We start from the raw sequence: 24,752 nt of genomic DNA, 5'->3' as shown, positions 1-24,752 counted from the left end.
CTAATGTGACAAGGAAGTGCGTGCTGCTGAACATGATGCTGCTTGATGCCTTACGATAATGTACCGCTTTGCTCAAATCAAATGTAAATAAAGACACGTGTAGCTTTGTCAACATGATCTATGTTAGTTTCGCACTTTAGTGTTTCACAGGCGAGACGCAAATCCCTTGTTTGCTTGTTATTGTCGAGCGGCGCTCTTAGCGGAAGTCATCAGGAAGGCCATTTTTGACAGACGCTTCCGACATAGTCGTTTGTTGATGGAGAAAGGAACCTCAATGACATAGCGACTTAACGCAACAGAGGAGATAAGTGACTCCCCGTAGAAACTGTGAAAAATAAACTCGTACAAGATAAAAATAAAAATAAAATACTTGTTTGATAGTACATTGGGATTGCAGAGCACTTTACTGAGTATTCACAGGTAAAAAACAAAAGAGCTAAACTTTGAACTAAAGCGTCATCTCATTACAGTTACGTAACGTACATAACATTCAAAAAAGATGTACAGTTGGTATATTGTGTTACACAAAGCAATCAAATGAAAAAAATTAACACAAACAGGTTTGTCAGGTCATTGAAAAACTAAACTAAAAGATGACTTCTGTCATGTATGCAAGATTCCAAACAGTGACCTACGTATATTGCAGTTTGTCGGTGAACAAATGACCCAAAATAGACCGTAAAAAATGCCTTTACAACATACCATCCGACACTTAAACAGCGATGAGTGCATTTGCGTTGACTACAATTCCATTCAGTCTATACATGTTTTTGAGAAGAAAATACGATAACAGTGTACTCCTGTACATGGCAGTGACCATACCAAGAATGGTGTTAAGTGCTACATTGTTATGTTTGAGAGCTGCAATGATTGTCTGTCTGCTTCTTGGAGAGCAAAGAAGGTCCAGCGTGAGCACCCCACAGACCCTGTGGTGGAACGGCAAGCCACATAGTGTACGTAACTCCGTAACCTTTGACACCGGGTCAAAAGCGGAACATCTCCAACAACGAAAAGCCCAAAGATTTGACTCTTCCCAAAACGATGGCTCGCTCGCGATTTCTTCCATCCGAGGCCACGCTCCGCAGCTGCTACGGCCTCGGCGGGAGAGCGAAACGGTGTCCTTTCACAGTCTTCCATCTATAACTGGGTGCTTTTGAGAGAGCGTCTGCTTCTCCTGTCTCTGCGCTGAGCAGCGGGGAGGTGGCAGTAACGTGGTGACAATCTTTTGGGCTTCTTCTTGAGGTGATGTGGCATGCCAGGGCCTGGGGGGGCTGGTAGTCAGGCCTCCTCGGCAGTCGCGTCTATTCCAGCGTAAGTAAAGTTCTCGAAAAGGGCCATGTTCACGTAGGCCTGGAAAAAGGGAGTCTCGATCAAAACGTGCATACTCAGTTGCCGCTCCCCTTGTGCTGGCTTGATTTTTCTCGCAACATGAACAGTTGAATGAAGCTTTACCTTTCTGGCCTCTTGCATCCTGTTCAGCTGCACTGACACTTGGGAGAAAGGGGGTCTTTCGTAGGGCCGATCCCTCCAGCACTGTTTCATCAGCTCGTACCTGGAGGGAGAGGCACAAATCGAGTCGACTCAAATGATAACAGACGAGAAAGAAACAAACGTGACTTACACTTCATCGTCACAATTCTTGGGCTTCTCCATCCTGTAGCCTTGTGGCAGTTTTTCATAAAGCTCAGCACACGTCATTCCACAATATGGCGTGCCACCTAATACGCACGCATGCACAAAAAGCTGTTTACAACCCACCGAGATTATGAAAGGCTGTAATGTTTCATTTGATTTGATTGTTCAAGTGAGCTGGTGTGCTTCCTTACCTAGGCTTACGATTTCCCAAAGGAGAATCCCAAAAGACCACCTGAGAAAAAAGATCATAGAAGTCTTAAACATTGAAGCTGATCTGAGTTAAAAGTTGTGTCACTAGCGTAAATGATTCCACTCCAAGTGCACAATTCTACAGTGTAAAATGTGATTGGCTTAGCATTGTTGTCATTTTTCTTCTCATTGGATCTACTGGATGGTATTCCACCTTGAAATCCATATTTTTGTTGGTTGTTTCTCTGTATTTCTTTCTTTCATTACTGCTGATGTTTAAAAATGGCTGTGACTCTTTGGGCAGCTCTTGCTCTTCTTCCAACTTGTTTTTCCGCGGATATAAATAGTTTCCAGTTGACGGCCCAACGTCTGCTGAGTTGTACTCAGGACTTCCTGGTTGTGCTTATCACACGCAACACACTACTGTCGTCCCTCCAGAGGCAGGGGGGGATGATTTGTTGTTTTGTCTTGACAGCCGTTTTCCACGGTAGGCAGTGTTGAAAGCTCACAAGAGGGCCAAATAAGTCATTTTTGGTGCTACCGTACCGACTTTCCATCCGTCGTTTTTACCCTGATGTCTCTGACAAACATGTCCATGCCAATGGATGCGTCCAAGAAAATACTAACCCAACACTACTAACAGTGTAAAATGGGTCTGTCTTTTGGTGGAAACTAATTGTTACTCACACATCACTTTTGGTTGTATACACGCTGTAGTTGAGAGACTCAATGGCCATCCAGCGAACGGGCAACCTACCCTGGGAGCAACACAATGTCACCATGGCACCAAGACAATTCTCATCTTAACGGCTGCCGAGGCAACTGTTGTGTCAAACATCCAGTAAATAGCTATGAATACATTTTCGTTAAAGTTGATCTACTTACCATTGTCTTCTTAACATAAACCTCCTCACCGCGGGACAGACCAAAGTCAGCTATCTTTGCCACAAGGTTGTCACCAACCAGAACATTTCTGGCAGCCAAATCTCTGTGAATGAACTGATTTCAAATGAGGGGAGAAGTTAGTACAGGGAACAGTGCCAGCAGAATGGATTGATGAGGAGCATCAAATTCATGAAGGCTTTTGCCACATTGAGATCTCCTTTTGGAATAATCCGAACAATAGCTCATAGAAGTATTGCGAGAAACATCGACACACTTTAGTTGCCAACGCTAGGCAGTGCCACTGTTTTACCTGTTTGTCACTGAGGTAGTGCATCCCAGTGGCCACATCAACAGAGAACTGCAGTAGCTGTTGGGAGGTGAGCGTCGAGGCAGTGCCGTGCTCCTTGGCAAAGGCGGGGTCAGTCTCCAACACGCGACTCTTTCTTAAGAAGTCCAGAAGGTTGCCGTAAGGTGCATATTCGATGGCAATGTACAGGTAACCTGGGACAGGTCAAAAGATTCTCCTCAGAAAAATAGCCGGTAGACGACGTGAACAAACAAATGTACTATATTTACAGGCAAATTGGACAAATCTGCGAAAGACGGCCCTAACGTTCCAGCAGAGTTAGTCGTGTGCCGTTTGAGGCATGCTGAATGAATAAACAAATCCCAATCAAGACAGAAAGCTCCAAAACAGCCCGTTTTTTCTTCTGCTGTGCTAAACAACAGCAGACAGAATGCAGATGTTTGAAGAGCCAAATGACTACTTGAGAACATGTTGAATGTTTACATTTGATGGCTGATTTGGTTCTGCAATTACCTTCCAAATGTAAGCTACTCTGCCTTGTGTAAACTCCTGACATTTACATTTCTTCAAACACTGTCACAATCAAAGCAGGGAAACAGATACCTCATGCTCAGCTCAGTCACAACGGGGTCAAGGAAACATTAGGCGATAAGATAAATAGACGCATGACGTCATGAGCCAAGAAACCTGTGGTTAGTTTTCAATTGTGGTGGATTCCATGTGCAGATGAAGTCGCATTCCAATGAATGTTGCAATTGATTGCCATGAAACGTAAACACACCGATGTTTTTACCGATTATATGGAGTAGGAAACATTGCTAGCGTCAAAAAAAGTCCACTAGGTGTCAGACCCTCACCTCTGTTTTCACAGGCTCCAATCAAGTTGATGATGTTGGGGTGCTGGCCTAATTTACAAAGCACTTCCAGTTCTCCTGCAAAGTCTCGGTGGTCATTTTCGGAGGCAAACTCTGCAGGGGGAGGAAAAAGCGGACACGGTGATGCCACAAAAAAAAAAGAACCATATTTCATCTGCCTGTGCAGCTTTCTCACCTTTCAGCATTTTGATGGCTGCGCTCATCTTGTTGCCATCCTTCTTGATCATGGCTTTGATCACCTAGTTGGAACATTCTTGTTACCATAAGTAAACTTGGGAAGAAAATATCCATTTGGCACACCTGTCCAAAGTTGCCCTCCCCGATGACGTCCTCAAATTTAATGTCTTCCCATTCCAGGATTGGATACGTAAGGGGTTCCGGGATGGGCTTAGGTCTTCGGGTTAGGGTCAGCGTTCCAGAGTTAAACTGCAGAATGGTCTCCTCACCCTGTTGATGTCAGCAAAGCTCATTTCAGGAAGAATGCAAACCTATCATGGTGATGAACAAAGCGTACGAGATGATCTGTTGCTTACCGATCCAGACTGGTAGGTGAACGTGCGACGACGATTGAGGAGAGTTTTGCGGATGAAGAAGAGCGCAAGCAGTGCCAGCAAGATGGTCACACACGTGACTGTAACAGAGGCCACCACTGCCACCAACAGCTGGTAGTTGTCCCCCGCAGGTTTCCGAGACACGCCCTGGGTGGTCGGTGTTAAACTTTCCAGCCCTTTTTTTTGGCAGATGAAAAGAGAATACATGAAAAAAATGAGGAGCAGATGACTTTTAGGCAGAGGAGATAAATGGACCTTGTGGTATTATCCCGAGTCGATCTCTCAGGAACCTTTGTGGGTGGTCCTAATACTTGCAAAAGTGTCCATAAATGCAGTCCAGACATTTCTAAGTGGCGTTAGCTTGACACGTTTTGCCACAAAAGGCTCTGGATTGGATTTGTTGACTTCTTTTCGAACAAGTCGGGCCTTTTGCTAATATACTACATAGCTTTGATGCTGTGTACTCCTTTTTTGCAGAGCAGAATGCATGAGAGAGGTACGTATTAACACTATCAATATTCAAGTAGTATTGTGCCATAAGCTTCGACGTTTCATAGCCAAAAGAGATTCTCGAATCACACTTACCATCTCCTTGTGTAGCGGCTTGAACAAAGTTGCTCCACTCTCCTGGCACCTTGGAAAAAGCCCTGACTCTCAACTGGTAGAGTGTGCTTCCGTTGAGCGCCGTCACATCTTTGGTGGTCTTGTTCCCGTCATCCGTGTCCACCCAAAGGTGCGGGCTCCCCTGGGCCACCGGCTGGTACTCAATGACGTATTTGGTGACGCCTCCGTTGATGTCCTCGGGGGGCTGCCACCTCAACTGGATGGCTGACGGGGACAAGGACAGGGCCTGGACGTTACGTGGGGCCGATGGGCCTGGAACCGCAACAAATAGAAAAAAAAACCTCTTGAAACGGCGCTCGTCAGGACAGTGATTGAGTATTGAAGCACATCAAGCGCATTGATTTGTAACCATGAAGAGGTAGGAGCAAAAGAAAACTGAATTTGACTCAAACTGAAAGTTTGAATAACAAATGGAAACAAAGGCTACATGGTCGACCAGGATAGCAAATGATCTGAATACAGCAATAAGGAACATTCAGTTCATAACATTCCATTGGATAGCTCTCTGAAAACACATTGGGCATCCTCCAACTACTTAGTAACTTGTCCTCAACTCAAAGGGGCTTCACAGAGGCTTCACAAGCAACCAGCAAGCATCAGCCACGAATCTGAGCAAGTCTTCTCTCCCATTGTTTTTGCAAATGCATCATGCTCATTGAATTTCTTGCTCCTTTCCAAGCTGATTTGAATGGCTAGTTACCCTGGCTGTTGATACGGATGTGGTAGGCTTTGGAAGGAGGCCCCTGGCTGCCACAGTTGATAAGGCGCACCACCACTGTGTAGTCTTGTTGATACTCCATGTTGTAGAACGTTTTGGACAGAACATTTAACAGGGTGGTCTCTTCCAGGAGTTTCTCCCTGTGAGGTGGCGGCCCGAAGAGCTGCACTAAAAAGCCACTGGCTGTGTCGCCATTAACGCCGCCGTTGGCGGCCAGTCGCCACCGCACAGTGACATTGCGACCTTCCACCAAGCTGATGTCAATCTCGGGTTGAACTGTGGGCTCTGCAGTGACAGAGAACACAGGATGAACTGAGGGGGGGGGGATCTGACAACCTTTTTGCATTTCCCCTACTCTAAAGTGTCCACTGAGATGCAGAGCATTTGAATGTATTCTCATCTGCATGGCTTTTGTTACCATCATGTTCTCAAAGAGACACAAACTTAAGACACCACAGCACGCCAGAGTAAAAACAAAATCAAGAAACTCCCGCAGAGACTTTTTACTCATCTTAATGTCCAAAGTGCACAGCGGCCCATTCGAAAATGTCATCAAGCCGAGTTGTTGCTAAGCAAACACTGCTTTCCTCCACACATAGCACGCTGAGAGTTCACCCCCAAATTGTTTGTCAAATCGGATTGCCAATGGTTATCCTGGACCTTTCTCGCAAGCTCTCTGAAGGACGTCTAATAGGATGCCCCAGGCTTACATTTGTAGCCGGTGGAAATGAAAGTGCCGCCGTGTGATTGGGTGCGGCCCTTACTTACCAGGGCAATCAGTCTCCATGATGGCTTCTGGCCCTGGAGCCCCTTCTCCTCCGGCGCCAGGGCGAGTCAGCTGGACCTGCACACGGTAGCGTGTTGAAGGCTCCAGGTTCATCAGTGTGATGGGTTCTTTGTCACTGTACACTGGAAGGAAAAACAATGCAACCATGACACGACATGTGATGACTGGCTTGAGGACGGACAATTGTACTCTGACTCCCAACGAGTAGACTTGATATCTTTACCGATGATGGAGGACCAAGAATCTTCATTTCCCAGAGGCTTGTAGAGGAGCGTGGTGGAGACAACGGGCCCATCTCCTTTGTGGCAGTCCATGGGCATGACAACCAGCTGCTTGCTCCTTTTTTCCAGCAGTATGGGAGCAGTGGTGGGAACGGGTGGTTCTGAACAATAAGCACATCAAACCTGAGCCGTCACTTCTTTCTTTTAGTCATTGAAATCCCATCAGACAGACCTTTAACGGTAAGATTGAATTTGCGCGAGTCCTGGCCTCCGTTGGTCGACACCCTGCACTCCCATAAGCCTCCTTGCTCAGCACTCAGTCGTGGAATCTCAAACATGGCGATACTTTTATTTGAATCCATGACGGTGTGGGATGCCTAAGAGTCAAATGCATGAAATCATGTTCATCACAGAAAATGGTTCAATGTAACTCATTCCGACAGCACCGTCTGGAATTTTCTGAGCTACAACTGTGATTCTCTCCGTGGAAACATTTGAGACATTTGGTAGATTTTAGGGTATGAGAACTTAAAGGTCAACATTTGTGGGCTGTCGTTACCTTGAGCACGGTGCTGTCCAGCTTTCGTAGCTCAATGCTGTTATGGCTGGGCAGCGGATTGCCTGTAGCTGAACAATAGATCTTTGGGCTTGAATTGAGATTCCACTCCAAATTACTGTCCAAATCCAAAATCTCTGGGGCCCTGTCTGGTGAAAGACAAGAAACATTGTTCACATGATGATGAAGAAAGAAAATATTTACATTTTATATCATATATTGAGTATATAATCAATACTACCACTTACCAGATTTTTCACAGTTTTGTCCCCTCCATCCTGTGGGACACTGACAGCCACTAAAGCGATTGCACATGCCTCCATTCTGACATCGACAGCTCAGCCTGCAGTCTGGGCCGTACATGTCATTATGGCAGGCTGACAGGAAAAGAAAAAAAAATGTATGCATCAACTACAATACAGTGTAAGACACACACCACTTTGAGATGGAAGTATATAGGCATGGTTGAAGGACCGAGCTTACCCTTCTCACATCGGTTCCCGAACCAGCCGCTCGCGCAAGAACAACCATAAGGGTCTGGGAGGCAGAAGCGCAGCCCCTTGCAGTCCAGCTCTGAGCTGCACGATTCTTGGCAATTTCGCCCAAACATTCCTTCTCTGCATGCTACAAACCATCAGAGAATCACAAATATTTGTGGGTGTTATTTTGAAACTACAAGGGGATCATTTCAGTATACCTACTATGAGATGTTTCCAGGTGGGGAAAAAACAACAACAAGCCTGATTTAATTAAGATTTGGCCATTCAACAAATAGGTGCTAACTTGAATTCTCAGGCAAACACATGCGGAAGCTGATCTCATTTTCAGGCGGAACCGAAATTGCATCTGCCCAAAAGTGCAGCTCGCGCGGTCTGGGAGGGAGGAAGGAGTCTATGCAAATAGACATTGTGCATTGTATTAAGCATTTCAATCTGATAAATACAGTGCACTGCCATGATTGTCTGAAAATATTTCATATCTGAGTACTGTACATTCTCTCAAGGTTGATGAGTACCAACCTGTCTCACAGCGTGTTCCCATGAATCCAGGAGGGCAGATACAGTCTCCATCCACATCATGACACACTCCACCATTGAGGCAGTCTGGGCAGTCCTTGTCACAGTAAGGACCCCATTTCTTATTTGGACAAGCTACCAAAGAAAAGTTCAACTTCATTTCATGTCTTCAAAATGATCCCAAATGCAATTTTGTCCTAGCACATCTGATTCGGCTCTTAAGTATATGAACGAGCGTCTTGTATTTTGCTTGTTTTGAATGTACTTGTATATTTATGAGCTCGTTACTGGATCAAATTGTGACATACAATGCACATGGGAATTGAAAAATAGCAAGAAAACCCCAATCCTGAAGAACAGATGGCGGGTGGAGGCGCCGCCTGACTAATGTCTCTCAAGAATAATAAAGTAGAGCCAGTGGAAAGAGCCCACTGTGATTTTACACCTCTTTCGACATCGCCTTTCCTCCAGTTTTACCTAAACGTCACTTTCCAAGTGTTGTAGCAAGGGAAGGGGATTAGGCAATATAAAGCAGATTTTGAAACTTTACCGTCATTCGAGTAGTGAAATAAAACCCTTGCAATCTAAAATAATGACTGTGAATTCAATGCAATGTTTTTCCCCGTGATCAGCTCTCAACTGACAGCGAGATAGACGTCAAAGATATGAAGTGGGCTGCCAGTGAATATGACAAATTTACAGTTGCCCTCATGACTACATTGGACTGATTTATTGAACAATCCAGCTGTAAAAGTGTTTTGTGGCCTGGCTATTACACGCATGAGCAAAGCGTGTCTTGCACGACGAGCATCTGTCTGCCATTAAAGTCTTGCAAGGTGCCGTGCTCAAGGCGTTCAAATCTTTCCGTTTGATCGATTCCAAACCTCGGACAATGAGTCTCATCCAGGCACCCTGAAGAGGACTGTCCCCCACATAGCTGGCACTGTAGATGCCTTGATTGGCCAAAGCAGAATTTTCCACCGTCAACACCGCCGTGTGGTTGACCATGTCGTTCCAGTGAGTCATGTAGTAGTAATTTCCTACACAAAGTACATTGGCATTGATATAGACTTCAATGTATCCTGCAGCAGGATGTTTTTTTTTTTCCAAGTGTAGTAGGTGTGAAAAAAAAAAAAAAAAAAGCTGGCTTACCATTGTACTTCCAGGTCACATCCCTCTTTTGGGAGCTCAGCAGCACCATGCTGAGGTGAACAGTTTCTCCTTTATTGGCCGTAATTGTCAAGTGGGTTGGGACAAAATTGGCTGAGGATAACACAGACACGCACGCAATGAGACTGAAATCAAGAGGCAATCATCACAAGACGGAACGTCAGCGCACCTCTGGCAAAGTTGTTGATCATTGTGACCGTCTCCAGCGGAGGGACTTCCTGTGCCGATTCACAGTAAAATATACCCACGTTATCCAAATCTCGGAAGTCTCTGGCCACAACTTTCTTGTTCCTCGGCTTAAGCAGCTTGAAGTTTGGCATTTTGGGGAATATGAGGATTTTGTTGTCTCTCTTGATGTCCAGTTCCACGTGGGCAGAGGTGCGCTCGCCGTTAATACATGAGATGGAGAAGCGATTGACTTGGATGACCTCTGCGGTGGATATCATTGTTAAGTCCATCACGGCACCTGGAAGACACCAGTTGATGCTTAAAGCAAGGCTGCCCAAAGCAACATATTTAGGATTTCTTCAATTGCAAAATACTCCATGTCAGGGCAGTACTGGAGGGGCTGGCTCAAATTTTGGCCTCACAATTTGCAGGTTGACTTGTGACGACTTGCACGTTCTCCCACTGCTTCTGTTGGTTCTCACCTGGCTCTCTCTCTCTCTCTCCCAAAATTTGTAGCATATAGTGTATGAAATGACTCAAAATGTCTCGTTCACTAATGCAACAAGTCGTGAAACAATATCTGTTTATGGGACATTCCTTAAGCGCCAGAGCCACAGAACAATGCCAGGAAATATGGATGAGCTCCTTTTCTCCCAAGAGGCTTAAAATGTCCTTCTTGTGACATAAACAACATGTTCGTCTCAATTTGAGGGCGTAGTTGGGAATAAAACAATTCTCACCTGATAGATCCATGATGCACAACAACCATAGGCACACGACCTTCATACTGTATCGAATCCCGGTACACAACAGGTGACACAATAGTCCTGGGAAATCTCTCGAGAAACGTTGTCAGTCGTCTCCGTCCAAAGTAGCGGCCATGCGTCACGGCGAACGGTCCGCCTTTTTACGCATAGCTGTTTCAAAACAAAATAATGTCCAGAAAATCTTGGGTGACGGCGCTCCTGCAGAGATTGAAAGCAAACACAGATTGAAGTGGCAGTGGGACTCCGTTTTCACTCACTGGGTGGGATGGGATGGGAGAGCAGAGGAGAGGAGAGGAGAGGAAGGAAGGAAGGAAGGAAGGAAGCGCGTCACAGTCAGCCGCCTGGCGCTCCACATCTCATTTTCATAGGAGTTGAAAGTGGCCGTCCAAATAATCATTTCTCCAGCTCATGATTATAAGGTTCATGAGAACAGTGCATCTTAATCTGCAAGTAGATGAGAAAACTGATTTTTGCACACCTATCTATGAGTAAACTAGAACATTGTTCAGCAGTTCAAAGTGTACTCATGTTTCCCTTTTTTGTGTGTGTGTGTGTGTAATCCTGAAAGTCATATGCTGTGCTTGTCAATGGAGTGTTGGAGTCTTGGAAGAGGGAGACGGTGCCTTAACCTAAGGTAGTTTATTTGGGATTTGGCTGACATGGCATCTTCGAATTGCTGTTGCAGGTTTTTCTTTGCGCAGACACTGAAAACAAGCATGGGATGTATTGCAGCTGGGGATGATGTTTTGCCAAATGTAACATCTTTGTTCTTTCACTTCAATGACTTTGTTCCAATTCCTGCAGAGTTGAGTCCATACTCCCCGTGCCCGAGTTGCCAGGAAATAATGAACAATATGATTGTTGTGTCTACTTTGTCTGTAAAAGGCTAACTTTGAAATATCAACTCACAAGCACACACGCCTTTGCTCATTTAGTCGGCGGCAATAAGTGTGAGGCTGATTTGGTGTTTTCTTTACGTTTCCTTGCCACTTCAGACAATCAACTATGAGTTGACTCTACTCCTTATTGTTTGAGAGTTCCTGTTTTCCATTTCAAGAGTGCACTGGGGTTTCTTTGGCCTAAAAGGAATACTTAGCTGTGTTATAGATTCTATCAAAACAAGTGTGAGTGCATAGCCCATTTTTCGCCAGGATAATAATGATTTGCATTCTTCAATGGAATCAATGACATTGCGCAATGCAACTTAACCTTTGATGTTGTCATGTTCTTTGTCTGTTTGGTTGGGTTTGGTTTGGTTTGGTTTGGTTTGTAGACTTTGCTTTAGGTTCCTTTTGTTTATTGTCATGTTGTGTTGCCCTGCTTGGTTGCCAGCCGTTGTGGTTAGCCCCACCCCCTTGTGTCTTCTAATCAATCTGCTACCTCAGCCACTTGTCCAGGTATTTATGTATTTCCCTCCTTTCTGTGCAATCTTGGTTGTGTCAATGTCACTTGTCCGTTGTCAAATGCGCTGTGTGCCTGGTTTTGCCTTGCCCTGCTTTGTGCCACAGCTCACAGTGAGAACCCTTTTACCTTTTGTTTCATTTAAGATGAAATATTTTTGGACTGAACCTCAGCCCCGCCTCCGTGCAGGGAAGGCATTTGGGTGTGCAATCCCAGCCGTCATGACAGATTTGTTTAATCAGGGAAAGGTCAAACAACAGTAAAATGGTGCCATGTTTGATAGAGTGGCATTTGGAGGTAGAAGGGAATAGAAGGGTTCCTCCGTTTGTTTACATTGACACTGTTGCTACTGTATAATATCATTTTTCAAACACTTTGGAGCGGCCTCTCATCATGTGTCAAACACTACAATTACAAATGGTTTGTGCCATGATGTGGAGGCTGCAGTGGGGGAGGTAGGTGGCCATGGCCATGGCAAAGCTTGGAGGCAGACTAACAACTCAGGCAAGCAACTTTGTGAGAAAGTTTGTATCAAATTCCCATTTCCCCTCATTGTGTGGCGGACTGGCACCACTCCACACGCACTGATCCTGCAGAGAGCAGAGCTTGTGAGCAAGGCTGTCGCTCGCTTGCACCTTCCGTGACCCCTGAATGGAGTGTGTGATGTTTTTAGGGCTGGGCCTACCCATGCATTTGCAAATACCCTGAATGTCTTAAATGGGATTTCCCTAAAAGATAAAGAGCCCTAAAAGCTTGCCTTGATAAGTCTCTTGTTTTGAAAGCAATCTTTCTCAATGTCAAAGTGAAGGCTCTCTCTCTCTCTCTCTCTCTCGCCCAACTTATCACAGGAACATTTTCCTTTTCTTTAACACTGATTATGAATCAGGAGCTCATTTGTGAAACATCAAATGCTAGAGGACTTGCAGTAAATTGCAAATCTCCTCAAAGGATAGATATCTTTAGCTCTTTTCACATTTCTGCTTCTTGGCATTGCTGTTTTGAAGCATGTGTATGTGCTTATGCGTTTCAAGTCATTTTCCATTTTTCCATTCCGCTAGGAACGAAAACAGACGTCGGAATTGGGTAGGCTGACCCATCAGCGGTCACCAACCCCAACCCGTCCGTGTCCCCCGTGGTGAATGGCGATGTGGGTCCATCAGCAGATGCAAAATAGGCTGACCTTCCTCTCTGGCGCCAAACAAAGCCTCCGTGGTGCCGGGATGTTGACGGATGTTGATTTTGCACCTCTTCTAACCTCACAGGTAGCTGTACTGTATGCCGATCATCTCAATCATAACAGCATAGAGTCAACCTTTGGAGCGAGGCCAGAGGGCCCCTCCGTGCGGGATAACACATTTTCAGACAGTCAGCAGACAGGCAGGCAGGCAGGCAGGCAGGCGAAACAAGTGATGTGGCCAATGTTTTCACGAGCACCTGAGCTATTATTTTAGAACTGAATTTGGACTACATATCAGAGAGAGAGAGAGAGAGAGAGAGAGAGAGAGATGGATGAACTATTGTTGCTTGTCCAGAGACCTTGAGCCAGACTCAGGAAAAGGGACTGCTGCTCCAGGCAGATATGTGTGCGGAGGAAGTGGAGGCAGTACAGGGGCAGGAGTCAACCTACAGGCAGGAAAGGCCTGGAGAGGTAATAATGGCACTTGTGGAGATACAGCCTGGAGGCTCTCAGCTCCTGTGTGAAACATATTTTTCCGTGGCTCTGTCGGCCATTTGGTCGTGTTTCCACGAAGAATACAGTGTGCGCATGCATGGGCAAGATGTTGCATCATTTTTAGTGCAACTGAGCAGAAGAATTGATTGAGTTACTTCCTCCTCATACTTTCATTGACAATGAATTATTCTCACGGGAAACAATCATACCGTGATTTCACCGTACTTATCGTGTTGTATTCCTTTGGAGTGTATATGCGTGTCTATGTATGGATACAATTTAAAGTTCTCACCTTATGAATGAAAAGTTCCAACAGATGGTCTCATGGTGAGATTTAGTGGTAAATATGTGAGTTGTTTGTTCTCAGTCTGCCTCTGTCTCTATTGTTCTGTACAGTGTGCCTGCCACGTGTGCTCATTTCCTCTTTTAAAGGACTAAGCAAAGCTGTCCTATCTTCCTTTCAGAGATGACCGTGGCCTCCGACCTCTACCGAATATTTGAGTGGATAAATAGCAAACATCCTTTGGTAGCACAAATATGGAAAGCCCCTGTACACACACACACACACACACACACACTCCCCCGCACCTGCTGCAAAAGATCCTGAAATGTGCTCTCGACCATGTGTCTTCTGTCTGCCCAATTGACTTTTATATTAGAGTTTTTTATTTCAGTGAATCTGAGAATTTTTTTTTAACGGTACCGGTACACACTTTTATTTGTACCTTCTAAATAGGTTCCGGATGGACCACTAATGATATCCAAATATCCATGCATCTGCTTGTTCGTGGTGATAGGAACACCATCAGTCAAACATAGACCTGCTGCCATTCACACTCACACGGGCTTTTTGAAGAAGTTATAGCGACAGGTATTATGGATTTTCTTCCCCCTTTAGTTTTCTGTATTTTGTCGCAGACCAAGTGCCTCAAGATGCATTGTGGAAGTATATAGGGACACCGTGCAGAAGGAAAAGGGAAGAGTGACTGAGACAGAGAGAGAGAAAGAAAGTGACAACGATGCAGAGAGCAGTGTCCAGGAAGTGGCCCTATTGTTTTCAGGGTCATCTGCTTTTTCCTTTCAGGATCCTCCCAATGTCTGTTCTGTCCCCAAAGGGTGTACATCTGAAATAAACTAAAGTGCACCAAATTGGATGGGTTTCCTCCTCCCTCAGCTGCAAAGTATTAAGAAAACACACTTTCACACGCACTCCACCTTAAAGTCAAACAAGCCACCGTTGAAATCATATTGACCAAGCAATACATCGCAAGAGTTAAATGACAAGATGGACTGTCGGTGGTAGGCCGTCGCACTGGTTAGAGCTCAGTTGAGAGGTGCAGGGTTCAATTCCTGCTGCGGCTTTCCTGCGTGGAGTTTGCATGTTCCCCCCGCGCCTGCGTGGGTGGGTGGCTGCTCTGTTTTCCTCCCACATCCCTAAAATGTGCGTCGGGTGAGCACTTGAAATTGTCCGTAGATGTGATTGTGAATGGTCGTTTGGCTGACGGCCGGCCGGCCGGCCGGTTTGGTGCAAACGGATGCACTGACTCTATTGAAGGGATCACAAACTCCAGGTGGGAGGGAGGAAGCACACCTTAGTTCCCAAGTTACTCATTAACACGCAAGCAGCTGCAGGGCACGCCTCCTTAAACCTTTGCACTAGGTTTCTGGCTTTTACAAACAAACACACAGAGTGAATGTGAAAAGTCAGTCTACCAAGGCAGCGGCACTGATGATCAGGTACTGCAAGCTTCTCAATTGCAATTCTTGTTTTCTGCTGTTATTTACAATAGCTTTGACATCACATCATGTCCGCTTGATTTCTGTTTTTCTTCATATCTAATGTGATTATTGTTACTTCACTTCCTGTACAGTGTGTCTGTCAGTCACGTTTCAAGCAACTATGAAAAGAAATACTGCATGGTTAACCATCAGCAAAATGACAACGCTGACTTACTTGTTGACATTCGCCTTTTATTGTTTGTACTCTAAACAGTACAGTAGTGGCACACTATTGCCTAAAAGAAAAAGAAAGCTAACCAGACAGGTACTGAAAGTGATTTGAAGCATGATTGCATTTGGTTATACAGTGCTGAATGGACACGGTTCTGTTTGGATTGATCCCTGCGGCAGGTGAACATGAACGTGTCATTCAACGATCACCAACTTGCTTCAACAAAACTGTTGCCTTAACAAAATGTCGGTTGTCGAGGGCTTTTAACAAATTCCCGACCGGCTCCATTTTGAATTCCGTTCAATAGCAACACCGTGTTGTGGCTTTGCTGTGTTTTGTGTCAGAAAGACCCGCCGAGGAGGCAAGGCTTCCTGTTTGCGACACACTTTTCCTGTTGTGGGTCTTAGCCTTCCTCCCTCTGGAGCTCCAGGCAACTCCAAATCAATTAGGAGATTTGGATTTGAGAAAGCCATGCAATGTCTCCATTTCATGATGACACAATTACATATACAAGATATTTAGGGCATTTGTTTGTTGTCTTTGCGGGACAGAGTCATCAAATATGGACAATATTTACTTGGTCCCCAAATAATTCACCCAAAAATAGCATTGCTATAGAATGCCATTGTAAACATCTTCAAAAAATGGATGGATGTGACTTTATCCTTTCTCACTTAGTCCGACTGAAGAAAAGGACAATCCACACGGATGTGGGGAGCTACACTGAAGAGTCAACCTTGCCCTCCAGTGGAGTTGTGTGGCTACAACATTCTTCCAGGTCAAGAAAGCACCCATACAACTCATCTCGGGAGATGATGCAGTATCCCAATCAAGCAAAATTGATGCACAATCGGTCGTGTCAGATGGATTTACATTAAGCCACTGACAATTGAAGATCCATGGGCTAAACCTTTATCATCCTCAACTAAAAGCTGGAAGTTTTGGTCAAAAAGCTACAAATTGAGTCACGCAGGCAAAGACACTCCCCAACGAAGCCAAGAAAAAGAAAAGACGGATGGACGAATTTGCAAATATAAGCACAGTAGCCACGGCAACGATGCTTCCAACCGGTAAGGAAATCAGCTAAATGTCATTTTGATCATTTTAAATCCAAACTAGGCGGAAATCAGAAAAGATTAAGTGACCTGCTCAATTTCTTTATCATTGATGCTGAGCAGTGATTTTTTTTTTTTCTTTCTTTCTTTCTTTCTCAGACACAAAGAAGAGCAACTCTCACAGATGGGAGTTCCTGGTCGCCGTTTTGGCCACGGCCATCTCCATGTCTTTAATAATGGTTCTCTTGGCTAAGTGTCAAGTGGTTCGGCGCTACCTGGCCAGCTATCGGCACACCAGGTTAAGAGAGACAGACATTAGCCAATGTGAGCGGTCAGGTTGGTCTCAACCCATAAGAAGCACTTACGTATGTCCCTACTTTCATGAGAAGAGGCCATCAAGTAAAAGAAATTGCTCATGCTGGTGTGCAGGTCCGGACGTGGGCTTCGACATGCACGGGGAATCTGAAATGAACCCTCGTCATCCTGCCGGTGCTGAAGATGATGATGGCTTCATTGAGGACAACTACATCCCGACAAGTGAAAGAGTGAGAGCTGAAAGAGCAGCAGAGAACTTGGATGATATGGACGAAGGCATGAATGAAATTCAATTTGCCATTACTTAGAGGGAGGCGGGCGCCTCTTACTTCTCCTTTGCCCCACAAGCAACTCTGTGTTCCACATTTTAATGACCAATTGGGTAATTAATAATTGAAGATTCAGAAATGATCAAGCACTTTTTTGTTATTTCGCTTTCAAGAGAACCCCCATGGCCACTACCTGTTTTTTTTTAACACTGTGATCCACATTTGAATGACCAACCGAGTAGTTCATGATTGAAGATTCAAAAATGATCAAGCACTTATTTGCGCTTTCATTTTAAGGACACAGTGGTAGTAATAAGAGTCAATCAGGTGTGCAGATCTATGAAATCAATTTGGGGATATTAAATACATGAGGAGTATGCCCTATTTATTGTAGTATTTCAGAAAAAGAACTATTTTTAATCATTTCAAATCAGAGCCATACATTTTGGAGGAAATTGTAATAATGCATTGGAAGCATTTGTCTCTTATTTGTTTCACTATGGAAAATGATTCCAAGTAACAGCATTTCATTTATTCTGTTATGGTAAAATTCGCATGTATATGAATCTTTTAGAATGTAAAATAAAATGCTGGAGGCTCTTAACACATTTCTGCCTCACTTTAAAAGTTTGGTGACCCCTGCTGTAGAACCTAGTGTGACACCACTGCTAAATCAGTCATCATGACTCATGAGGAGGGAGTAGTTGAAATGGATCAAACATTGAGGTAACATTTTCGTGAGAAATCACTAAACATATGCACATTTTATAGCAGCATGTCGCTAAAAATGAGGTCACGACCGATTCCATTCCAAATGCGATTTGTAAATTTGCAGCACAGCTCCCGGAAATACTGCTGTCTTTTCGAGCTTGACAGCTGACAGGCTTGATCAGGAAGCGCAGCAAGTTCAAGCCAAAGGAGGCAAAAGCGACGAGGGCGGCACAGGCACACTGGCTGGCTGGCTGGCTGGCCGGAGGAGAGGAGAGGAGACAAGAGGAGGCACAATGATGATGGGAGCGAAAATGATTGCTGCACACGAGTGACCCACTTGGAACTGAAGGCACGTTAAGAAGAAGAAGAAGAAGCCCGGTTGGAGAACCCGAGGAGTTTACGAAGATGTCGGCGTCGGCGCTCTTTATATTGGACCTGAAGGGAAAGGTGAGTTTGCAAGGTGATCCAAAACACCTGCTTCTGCAACTTCAACAACATATCGTTAGGTTCTGCATACCTCACCAATTGGAAAAATATGCCACATTTCTCTTTGCACGTAAGACAGACGTGTCAGACAGAAAGAGAGAAAAAAAAAAGAACTTGTCGAACTGGTTTCACAAAACAGGGAAGCTGTTCTTGTGCAGCCATGCAACTTTTATTTCTATCTAGTGTCCCTTTTGTCAAACAAATATTGCGTCAGCGCTCTGAACGGTCACTTGCTATAATAACATTTTTTTTTTTTAATGCTTGATTTTAATTTCACTTGTGTCAAAACCAATTTCATTTGACATTATGTGTTGAGAATGACCAACTGTACAACTGTGTTCTATTCTAAAATGCACATACGGGATAACTTTTAATGTCATGAGTTGGGTTGCCGAAAAAAGAATCGCAACCATCGGTATGCGTATGGCATTTTGGTGAAACATCTTGACTGTGGAGTGCTCAGATGTGTTACCTCAACCAGAAGCTGTAAATATTTCATGACAGCATTGTGCTTTCTATATTCTGTTGCGTTTCTGCATTCAGGTCTTGATCTGCCGTAACTACATGGGAAACATGGATATGAACGAGATTGACCACTTCATGCCGTTCCTGATTAAGCGGGAAGATGAGGCCGAGACCACCCCGCTCTTCACCCACGGCGCCTCACACTTTCTGTGGATCAAACATAACAACCTTTATCGTATCCCAGTAGAATTCACATGTGTGCTTTGGAGTTTGCACATTGTGTCAACTTTTCAGGAGAATACTGCTTTTTCCCTTCCCGCCTGCCTCCATTTGGCTTTTGATCCCAGGCAGCATCTGGCCCTCCCTCATTTTCAGCTTTCAAAGTTTAGCATCACAAAAGCATTATGTGTCAGGCACTATCATATTCACGCTTTAACAGCTTTGTTGCATTTTATTCCTTTCTAATGGGTTTGTAGTTCTTAGTGATATTAGTGACTCTGGCAAGTGAGCCATGAGACTCCCCCGCAGCTGGCCATCTTTTCGTTTGCTTCCATCTTTTAAGCAGCTTTCATCTCCTACTGTACTGATTGTGTCTTTCAAATGCATCCATCCATCCATCCGTCCATCCAACAATTTCTCAACAGTCCTTTTATTCAGTGGTGGCCATGACCAAAAAGAATGCCAATGCTGCTCTGCTCTATTCCTTCCTTTACAAGATGGTGCAGGTTTGTATCTTTTCATCCTACTACAAAACTTAAGTTGATACGCAAATGAGATTCAAGTGTGGTTCCTTATATGATTTAGTATCACGTCCCGTTGGATAACAATACACGTGCTAGCTAGGTGATTGGATCAAAAGCAATGAATTATTAAACAGAGTGGGCTTTCTTTGAATGCATTTAGATCTGTATTTCATGACCACTCTCAATACTGTCATAAATGTTTCAAGAAAAGTCCCCTGATGACATCAGCGAGATAAAAGTACCTTTTCAACAATGTGTTCATTGATTTACATTTTAAGCAAGATTTTGTTTCTTCTCGTTCTATCATGTGTTTGAGATGAGGTCTGTTTCCACTTGCATTTAGGTGCTGCAGGAGTACTTTAAAGAGCTGGAGGAGGAGAGCATTCGCGACAACTTTGTGACCGTCTACGAGCTGATGGACGAAGTCATGGATTTTGGTTTCCCACAAACAACTGACAGCCAGATTCTTCAAGAGTAAGAAGCCCTCATTTGAATCAAAGTACTATTACTTTGTCAGAACCATGCGAGTGTGAAAAAAGACATTCTGAAGTGAGACGTGATCAAATCTGTTCTTATTCAAGCCCAGCCTCCGTTTCTGTGTCGGGTCTATTCCCCTGAGCTCCCTCTCGTGTTGTTCTGTCCAGCTCCGCGAAGTCTATTCAGTGTTTGTTTGCTCATTGTTTAGCGAATGCCCTTTTCCCAGGCGTGTCGTTTTTGCCTTTGTCGCTACGTCCTGTGCGTGTTTTATTCGTAATCTCAGGGAGGGGGAAAAAGGCCACATTTGGATCCTGCCTTTGTTTGTGCATTTGACTAAACGTAGAGTAGAGTAGAGTAGGCTCAATACTTGGGTCCCTTCAGTTAAAGAAAGAACCCAATATAGTATGTATAACGAATGACTTAAGCCACAGCAAATAATGGCGCTTTATCCAGGGATTGCAATGAACAGAGAGAGGCCAGTGACTGCGCCACTTGAGCGAGCGTGCTGTCTTTTGCCTTTTAACAGGGTTGTTTGTCTTCTCCCTTTTCTGTCCCACTGAAGACTTAGTGTTTTGGCCACAGCACAGCACAGCGCCGACCACGTGTCGCACTGTCAATTCACAGTGCACTGTTTACCCTCAACATTGCGCCGGCCATTTCTTGCACTCACTTCAAGCTTCGAGATGAATGTCGAGATCTCTGATCTCAGGTTTGCCCAACTAGCTCTTGGCTTCATTTTTGGGCACAATCAATTATTGTTATTTTGTACTAATCATTTGCACTGATTCCAGTACATATATTTTTTTAGCCTCTCTGAGTGACAGTTTGATGGCAGTGTTGCAACACTTCAGGTTGCTGCCTGATTAGAAAGCAGTGTTGTGGTTTTTCTTTGCTTTCTTTTAGGTACATTACCCAGCAGGGTCACAAACTGGAGATTGGGGCTGTCCGACCTCCTGCCACTGTCACCAATGCTGTGTCTTGGAGATCAGAGGGCATCAAGTACAGAAAGAATGAAGTTTTTATGGATGTCATTGAGTCAGTAAATCTACTGGTGAGGGCGCTTTTTATAAATGAAATGTTTTTATTAAAAGTTGTGAAAATGTTCCACACAATATGGGCTTTCCTCCTTGATTGCTTGGTTAGGAATGACACACAGAGGGGCTGATTGTGGGATTTTGTTGTCACTTTATGATTACTATTTTTTTTTTAAACTAATTCCTGAACTGTTTTTCTTCCAGGTGAATGCAAGCGGGAGTGTCCTTCGAAGTGAGATCGTAGGCTGCATTAAGCTTAAAGTGATCCTTTCAGGGATGCCTGAACTCAGGCTGGGCCTCAATGACAAAGTGCTTTTTGAAATCACAGGCAGTAAGTAACAGCCCTTCAAATTAAAAGGCTAATTGCAAAAATGATCAAACAAGCAGAATTTTGATGCAAAATTCAAACGGTTTGAGAGTGTGGCAGAGCCTATTTACATTATCCGTTGTTTAACACCGCCCCCTTCTGGATATGGGCCACAAAGACAGGAGGCAGTCATGTTTTGTTGAAATACATACGTACTTGCACTTGCAGTATACGAGTCAAATCAGTGCGTTGGTAATGGCAACATTACTCACATCAAGTAAGTTTTTTTTTTAATGGCCATTCAAGCAGGTCTTTACAAGATTTTGCATCAACATGTATACAAATATGTGTTTTAATTGAACAATAATAATAATGACTCTTCAGACGATGTAATTGTGCTTAGTTTGACTCAATATCGTTCAAGTGATTTACAGTCAGGAGGAGCAGGTATTCTGGCAAATGAACACAGCCCATTACAGTCAAATATTTGCAGACACCGCTTTGTTTTTTGATTCCAGGTTATTTTGCGTATTAAAAAGGTAAGCCCAGGTGAGAGGAGTAACAAATCCAAACCACAAGGGACACTGTCACATCTTCTGCGCTCCCCTTGCACATGCACAGACTTGTCTCTGACGCTCTTGTTATCGGCCCTAAGCTCCGAGCAGTGACAGAACACGTCTCAAATGACCTTTACTTCTTACCTTTGCCAGGATGCTCAATGCATTTGTGGCTTACAAACAGATACATGGAGCTGAGAGAGAGAGAGAATCGATTGAAAAGTGTTGCAATTCAGAGTTTTTGCATCAATAATAATGAATTATGAGATTGGTTGCACAAGTCCCTTTTTAGCATTTTTCTCTTTGTGTTGTGTGTCTCAGGAGAGAAGAGTAAAACGGTGGAACTGGAGGATGTCAAGTTCCATCAGTGTGTCCGTCTGTCGCGTTTCCAGAATGACCGCACCATTTCTTTCATTCCCCCTGATGGCGAGAGTGAGCTCATGTCCTACCGGCTCAACACAATGGTGAGCAGGACTCGCACAAACACAGCAGCACACATTTCTTGAGTCCACATTATAATTTCTCTCTTGTCCCTAAGGTTAACATGGTTTCTCTTTGATCAAGTGTGTTGTGATGCTGTTGAGGTCTGTCTGCGCTCAGCCCTCTGACCTTGCCCACTCTTTCTTCTGACCTTGTCCCTCTGACAGGTGAAGCCGCTCATATGGATCGAGAGCGTGATCGAGAAGTTCTCCCACAGCCGGGTCGAGATCAAGGTGAAGGTAATGACGAATGATGCGCGAGCGTAAACACGGAACATTGACACATGGCTCGTTCCAAAAAAAAGACCATCTTTGGGCTTTGCACACGTTTTGGAATGGCATTTGTTTGTCTTTGCAGGCTCGTAGTCAGTTTAAGAGCAGGTCAACTGCCAACAATGTGTCCATTTTGGTGCCAGTGCCCAGTGATGCCGATTCACCAAAGTTCAAGACCAGCACAGGCACTGCCAAGTGGTTGCCCGAGAAGAATGTGGTGCAGTGGAACATTAAATCTTTCCCTGTTAGTGCACAACTCACTTTCAAATCCATGACGTACCTTCAAAAAGAAATCATTTCCAAAACGATTTTCATTTCAACAAACTATTTGTGTTTGTGACTGAAGGGTGGCAAGGAGTACCTGATGCGGGCACACTTTGGCCTACCCAGTGTGGATAGCGATGAGTTGGACGCCAAACGACCAATCTTGGTGAACTTTGAGATCCCCTATTTTACTGTGTCTGGCATTCAGGTGTGAGTCTGTCAGTAAACACTATCTTTGACCTTTATTTGAGCTGAATTGACTTCTTTTTTTTTTGTTTGTGCTACCTACCCAGGTGCGTTACCTAAAGATTATAGAAAAGAGCGGTTACCAGGCTTTGCCTTGGGTGCGCTACATCACACAAAGTGGAGGTAAGAAGTCAAAGAGTTGCTTATTGGCAAAGTTTGTATTTGATTCATTGGATCAGCAGCATCAATGTCTTTCTTTTCACCTTTGCCTAAGGAGCGCAATTATTGAGGATTTGATTTAGTGAGTCAGCCGCTACGAGTGTAAATCTTTTAAAAGGATTTGATGGCATGTGCAAGAGTAATGACGGGGACAAAAGGTACGTCCGTGTTAATGCTTTGCTGTTCCATCTCTTGGCAGATTACCAGCTGCGGACAAACTAAAGGGCGGGCAAAGATGCTGCCGGACGAATGGCTGGCTCTCTGTGTCTTCCTCTCCTGTCCCTCCCTATGTGTCCCAGCTCCTTACCGTGTTCCCTTTTAAATGTCTAAATGTATGAATTTCCATTCTTTTGTACTTTCTTCAGACCTGTCGTTTGTTTGTGTGAGTAACAGCAGGCGATCAATGGCAGCCAGTGGATGAACAAATGACCAAGCATTTGCCTCATGTATTTCATCATCATGAAAACTTTTAGCATTTTTTTTTTTAAATCTGGTTGTGTTTAAAGTATTACTAATCTACTTTTTTGTACTTAAAGCTCTTTTACTCTCCGAGGCAGAGTCCCTGTATTTGATGTGTTTTGCCGCTGTACTATCATCAGCCCTCGCTCGCACTGTGAACATAATCCTCAGTCAAGTGAACCTAACACCAGCCAGCAGGTCAATGATTAATTAGTGATTGCATTGCCTGAGACTGTGGCTTGCAGGCAGGCAGGCAGGTAGGCAGGCAGGCAGGCAAGCAGGCAGGGTAACATTGCACCACCCCGCAGAGCTCGTAACCTTGTCTTTGTGCTCCAAATCCATTTGCAGCTTTCAACAGGCTGAATGTAGAAACGGGCCCACCGTTGTGGGATAGAATGAAGCCGGCCAAAGAAAGAACCCTAGACTGCTTGCTCGTCAGTCACAGGGGCAAATAGTGAGACGGATCATTCACACCATCATTGAATGAGAAGTGAATCACTGTAGCTCAGGCAAAGGCGAATTAGGTCTGGTTTGCCTGTTTACATTTCTGTTTGCCTCGGGCCAATAAAATCGATCAAACCCCACTTTTGACCTTTGTGTGAGTGCATGCAGGTGTGTGTTAGTGTGTGTGCATGCGTGCTTGTGTGTGTAACAAAAGCGCTTGGTGCTAACCTGTGCCAGCCCCTGCAGGCCACCGCCTTGTGCACTGGACCTCCTTTTTTTTTTTTTTTTGGTCCTCAGCATAACAATACTTCACTGTGTGACTCTTGTGTGGGAGCAGCATATGCAGAGACTGATAACACAAAAACTAAAATGGCTTCAAAGGCTTTTGGCAAGCCCTCACCCAACCCCAACAATCGAATGAGATCCGATACCGGAGCTGTGGCAAATTAATTGATTATTCCCATTTTTAAGAATGATTTCCACTCGCCATCCACGGCACAGCACCCTGATTGAAAA

The 24,752-nt window shown here is 44.5% G+C and overlaps 3 protein-coding genes across 4 annotated transcripts; 2 read left to right on the top strand and 1 right to left on the bottom strand.

The window, feature by feature from the left end:
* Window positions 1–385: 385 nt before the first annotated feature.
* Window positions 386–10,734, bottom strand: tie1 (tyrosine kinase with immunoglobulin-like and EGF-like domains 1). 2 transcript variants are annotated; one of them, XM_088394487.1, is made up of 24 exons: window positions 10,443–10,734; window positions 9,704–10,000; window positions 9,517–9,627; window positions 9,249–9,404; window positions 8,368–8,499; window positions 7,832–7,972; window positions 7,597–7,725; window positions 7,352–7,497; window positions 7,025–7,169; window positions 6,795–6,953; window positions 6,553–6,693; window positions 5,767–6,069; window positions 5,028–5,318; window positions 4,425–4,618; window positions 4,192–4,338; window positions 4,067–4,130; window positions 3,874–3,984; window positions 3,020–3,210; window positions 2,710–2,823; window positions 2,512–2,582; window positions 1,827–1,867; window positions 1,622–1,718; window positions 1,453–1,552; window positions 386–1,350 (listed from the first exon to the last, which is right to left on the bottom strand). In XM_088394487.1, exons 1-24 carry the CDS (start codon window positions 10,486–10,488, stop codon window positions 1,279–1,281), a joined length of 3,399 nt encoding a protein of 1,132 aa, XP_088250613.1. In that variant the 5' UTR covers window positions 10,489–10,734; the 3' UTR covers window positions 386–1,278. The 2 variants fall into 2 exon arrangements, with proteins under 2 accessions (XP_088250613.1, XP_088250615.1); XM_088394489.1 differs by lacking the exon at window positions 5,767–6,069.
* A 4,389-nt stretch (window positions 10,735–15,123) lies between these two features.
* Window positions 15,124–17,740, top strand: c13h1orf210 (chromosome 13 C1orf210 homolog). Its single transcript, XM_088394503.1, has 5 exons — window positions 15,124–15,279; window positions 16,172–16,313; window positions 16,433–16,563; window positions 16,708–16,884; window positions 16,978–17,740. The coding sequence occupies exons 3-5, from the start codon at window positions 16,509–16,511 to the stop codon at window positions 17,169–17,171; spliced, it is 426 nt and encodes a 141-aa protein (XP_088250629.1). The 5' UTR covers window positions 15,124–15,279; window positions 16,172–16,313; window positions 16,433–16,508; the 3' UTR covers window positions 17,172–17,740.
* Window positions 17,741–17,866: 126 nt separating this feature from the next.
* On the top strand, window positions 17,867–24,376 carry ap1m3 (adaptor related protein complex 1 subunit mu 3). The gene is made up of 12 exons (XM_088394492.1): window positions 17,867–18,290; window positions 18,873–19,029; window positions 19,452–19,519; window positions 19,881–20,011; window positions 20,918–21,065; window positions 21,253–21,379; window positions 22,234–22,376; window positions 22,560–22,631; window positions 22,750–22,908; window positions 23,011–23,136; window positions 23,222–23,297; window positions 23,533–24,376. The coding sequence occupies exons 1-12, from the start codon at window positions 18,249–18,251 to the stop codon at window positions 23,553–23,555; spliced, it is 1,272 nt and encodes a 423-aa protein (XP_088250618.1). The 5' UTR covers window positions 17,867–18,248; the 3' UTR covers window positions 23,556–24,376.
* Window positions 24,377–24,752: the final 376 nt, after the last annotated feature.

The sequence above is a fragment of the Syngnathus floridae genome, chromosome 13 (genome assembly GCF_059516105.1).
Source record: "Syngnathus floridae isolate MCC-2025c chromosome 13, RoL_Sflo_1.0, whole genome shotgun sequence".
Taxonomy (NCBI): Eukaryota; Metazoa; Chordata; class Actinopteri; order Syngnathiformes; family Syngnathidae; genus Syngnathus; species Syngnathus floridae.
The sequence above is the reverse complement of the archived record's forward strand: the minus strand, read 5'-3'. Positions and strand labels throughout refer to the sequence as shown.

Coding starts and splice junctions, on each gene's coding strand:
- tie1 (XM_088394487.1), bottom strand. CDS start 10,488: ATGAAGGTCGTGTGCCTATGGTTGTTGTGCATCATGGATCTATCAG. Junction 7,170..7,351: donor TGGACAGCACCGTGCTCAAG/GTAACGACAGCC, acceptor TTTGACTCTTAG/GCATCCCACACCGTCATGGA. Junction 3,211..3,873: donor TGGAGCCTGTGAAAACAGAG/GTGAGGGTCTGA, acceptor GACCTGTCCCAG/GTTACCTGTACATTGCCATC.
- c13h1orf210 (XM_088394503.1), top strand. CDS start 16,509: ATGGACGAATTTGCAAATATAAGCACAGTAGCCACGGCAACGATGCTT. Junction 16,564..16,707: donor GGCAACGATGCTTCCAACCG/GTAAGGAAATCA, acceptor TTTCTTTCTCAG/ACACAAAGAAGAGCAACTCT. Junction 16,885..16,977: donor TAGCCAATGTGAGCGGTCAG/GTTGGTCTCAAC, acceptor GCTGGTGTGCAG/GTCCGGACGTGGGCTTCGAC.
- ap1m3 (XM_088394492.1), top strand. CDS start 18,249: ATGTCGGCGTCGGCGCTCTTTATATTGGACCTGAAGGGAAAG. Junction 22,377..22,559: donor CCTACCGGCTCAACACAATG/GTGAGCAGGACT, acceptor TCCCTCTGACAG/GTGAAGCCGCTCATATGGAT. Junction 23,137..23,221: donor TTACTGTGTCTGGCATTCAG/GTGTGAGTCTGT, acceptor CTACCTACCCAG/GTGCGTTACCTAAAGATTAT.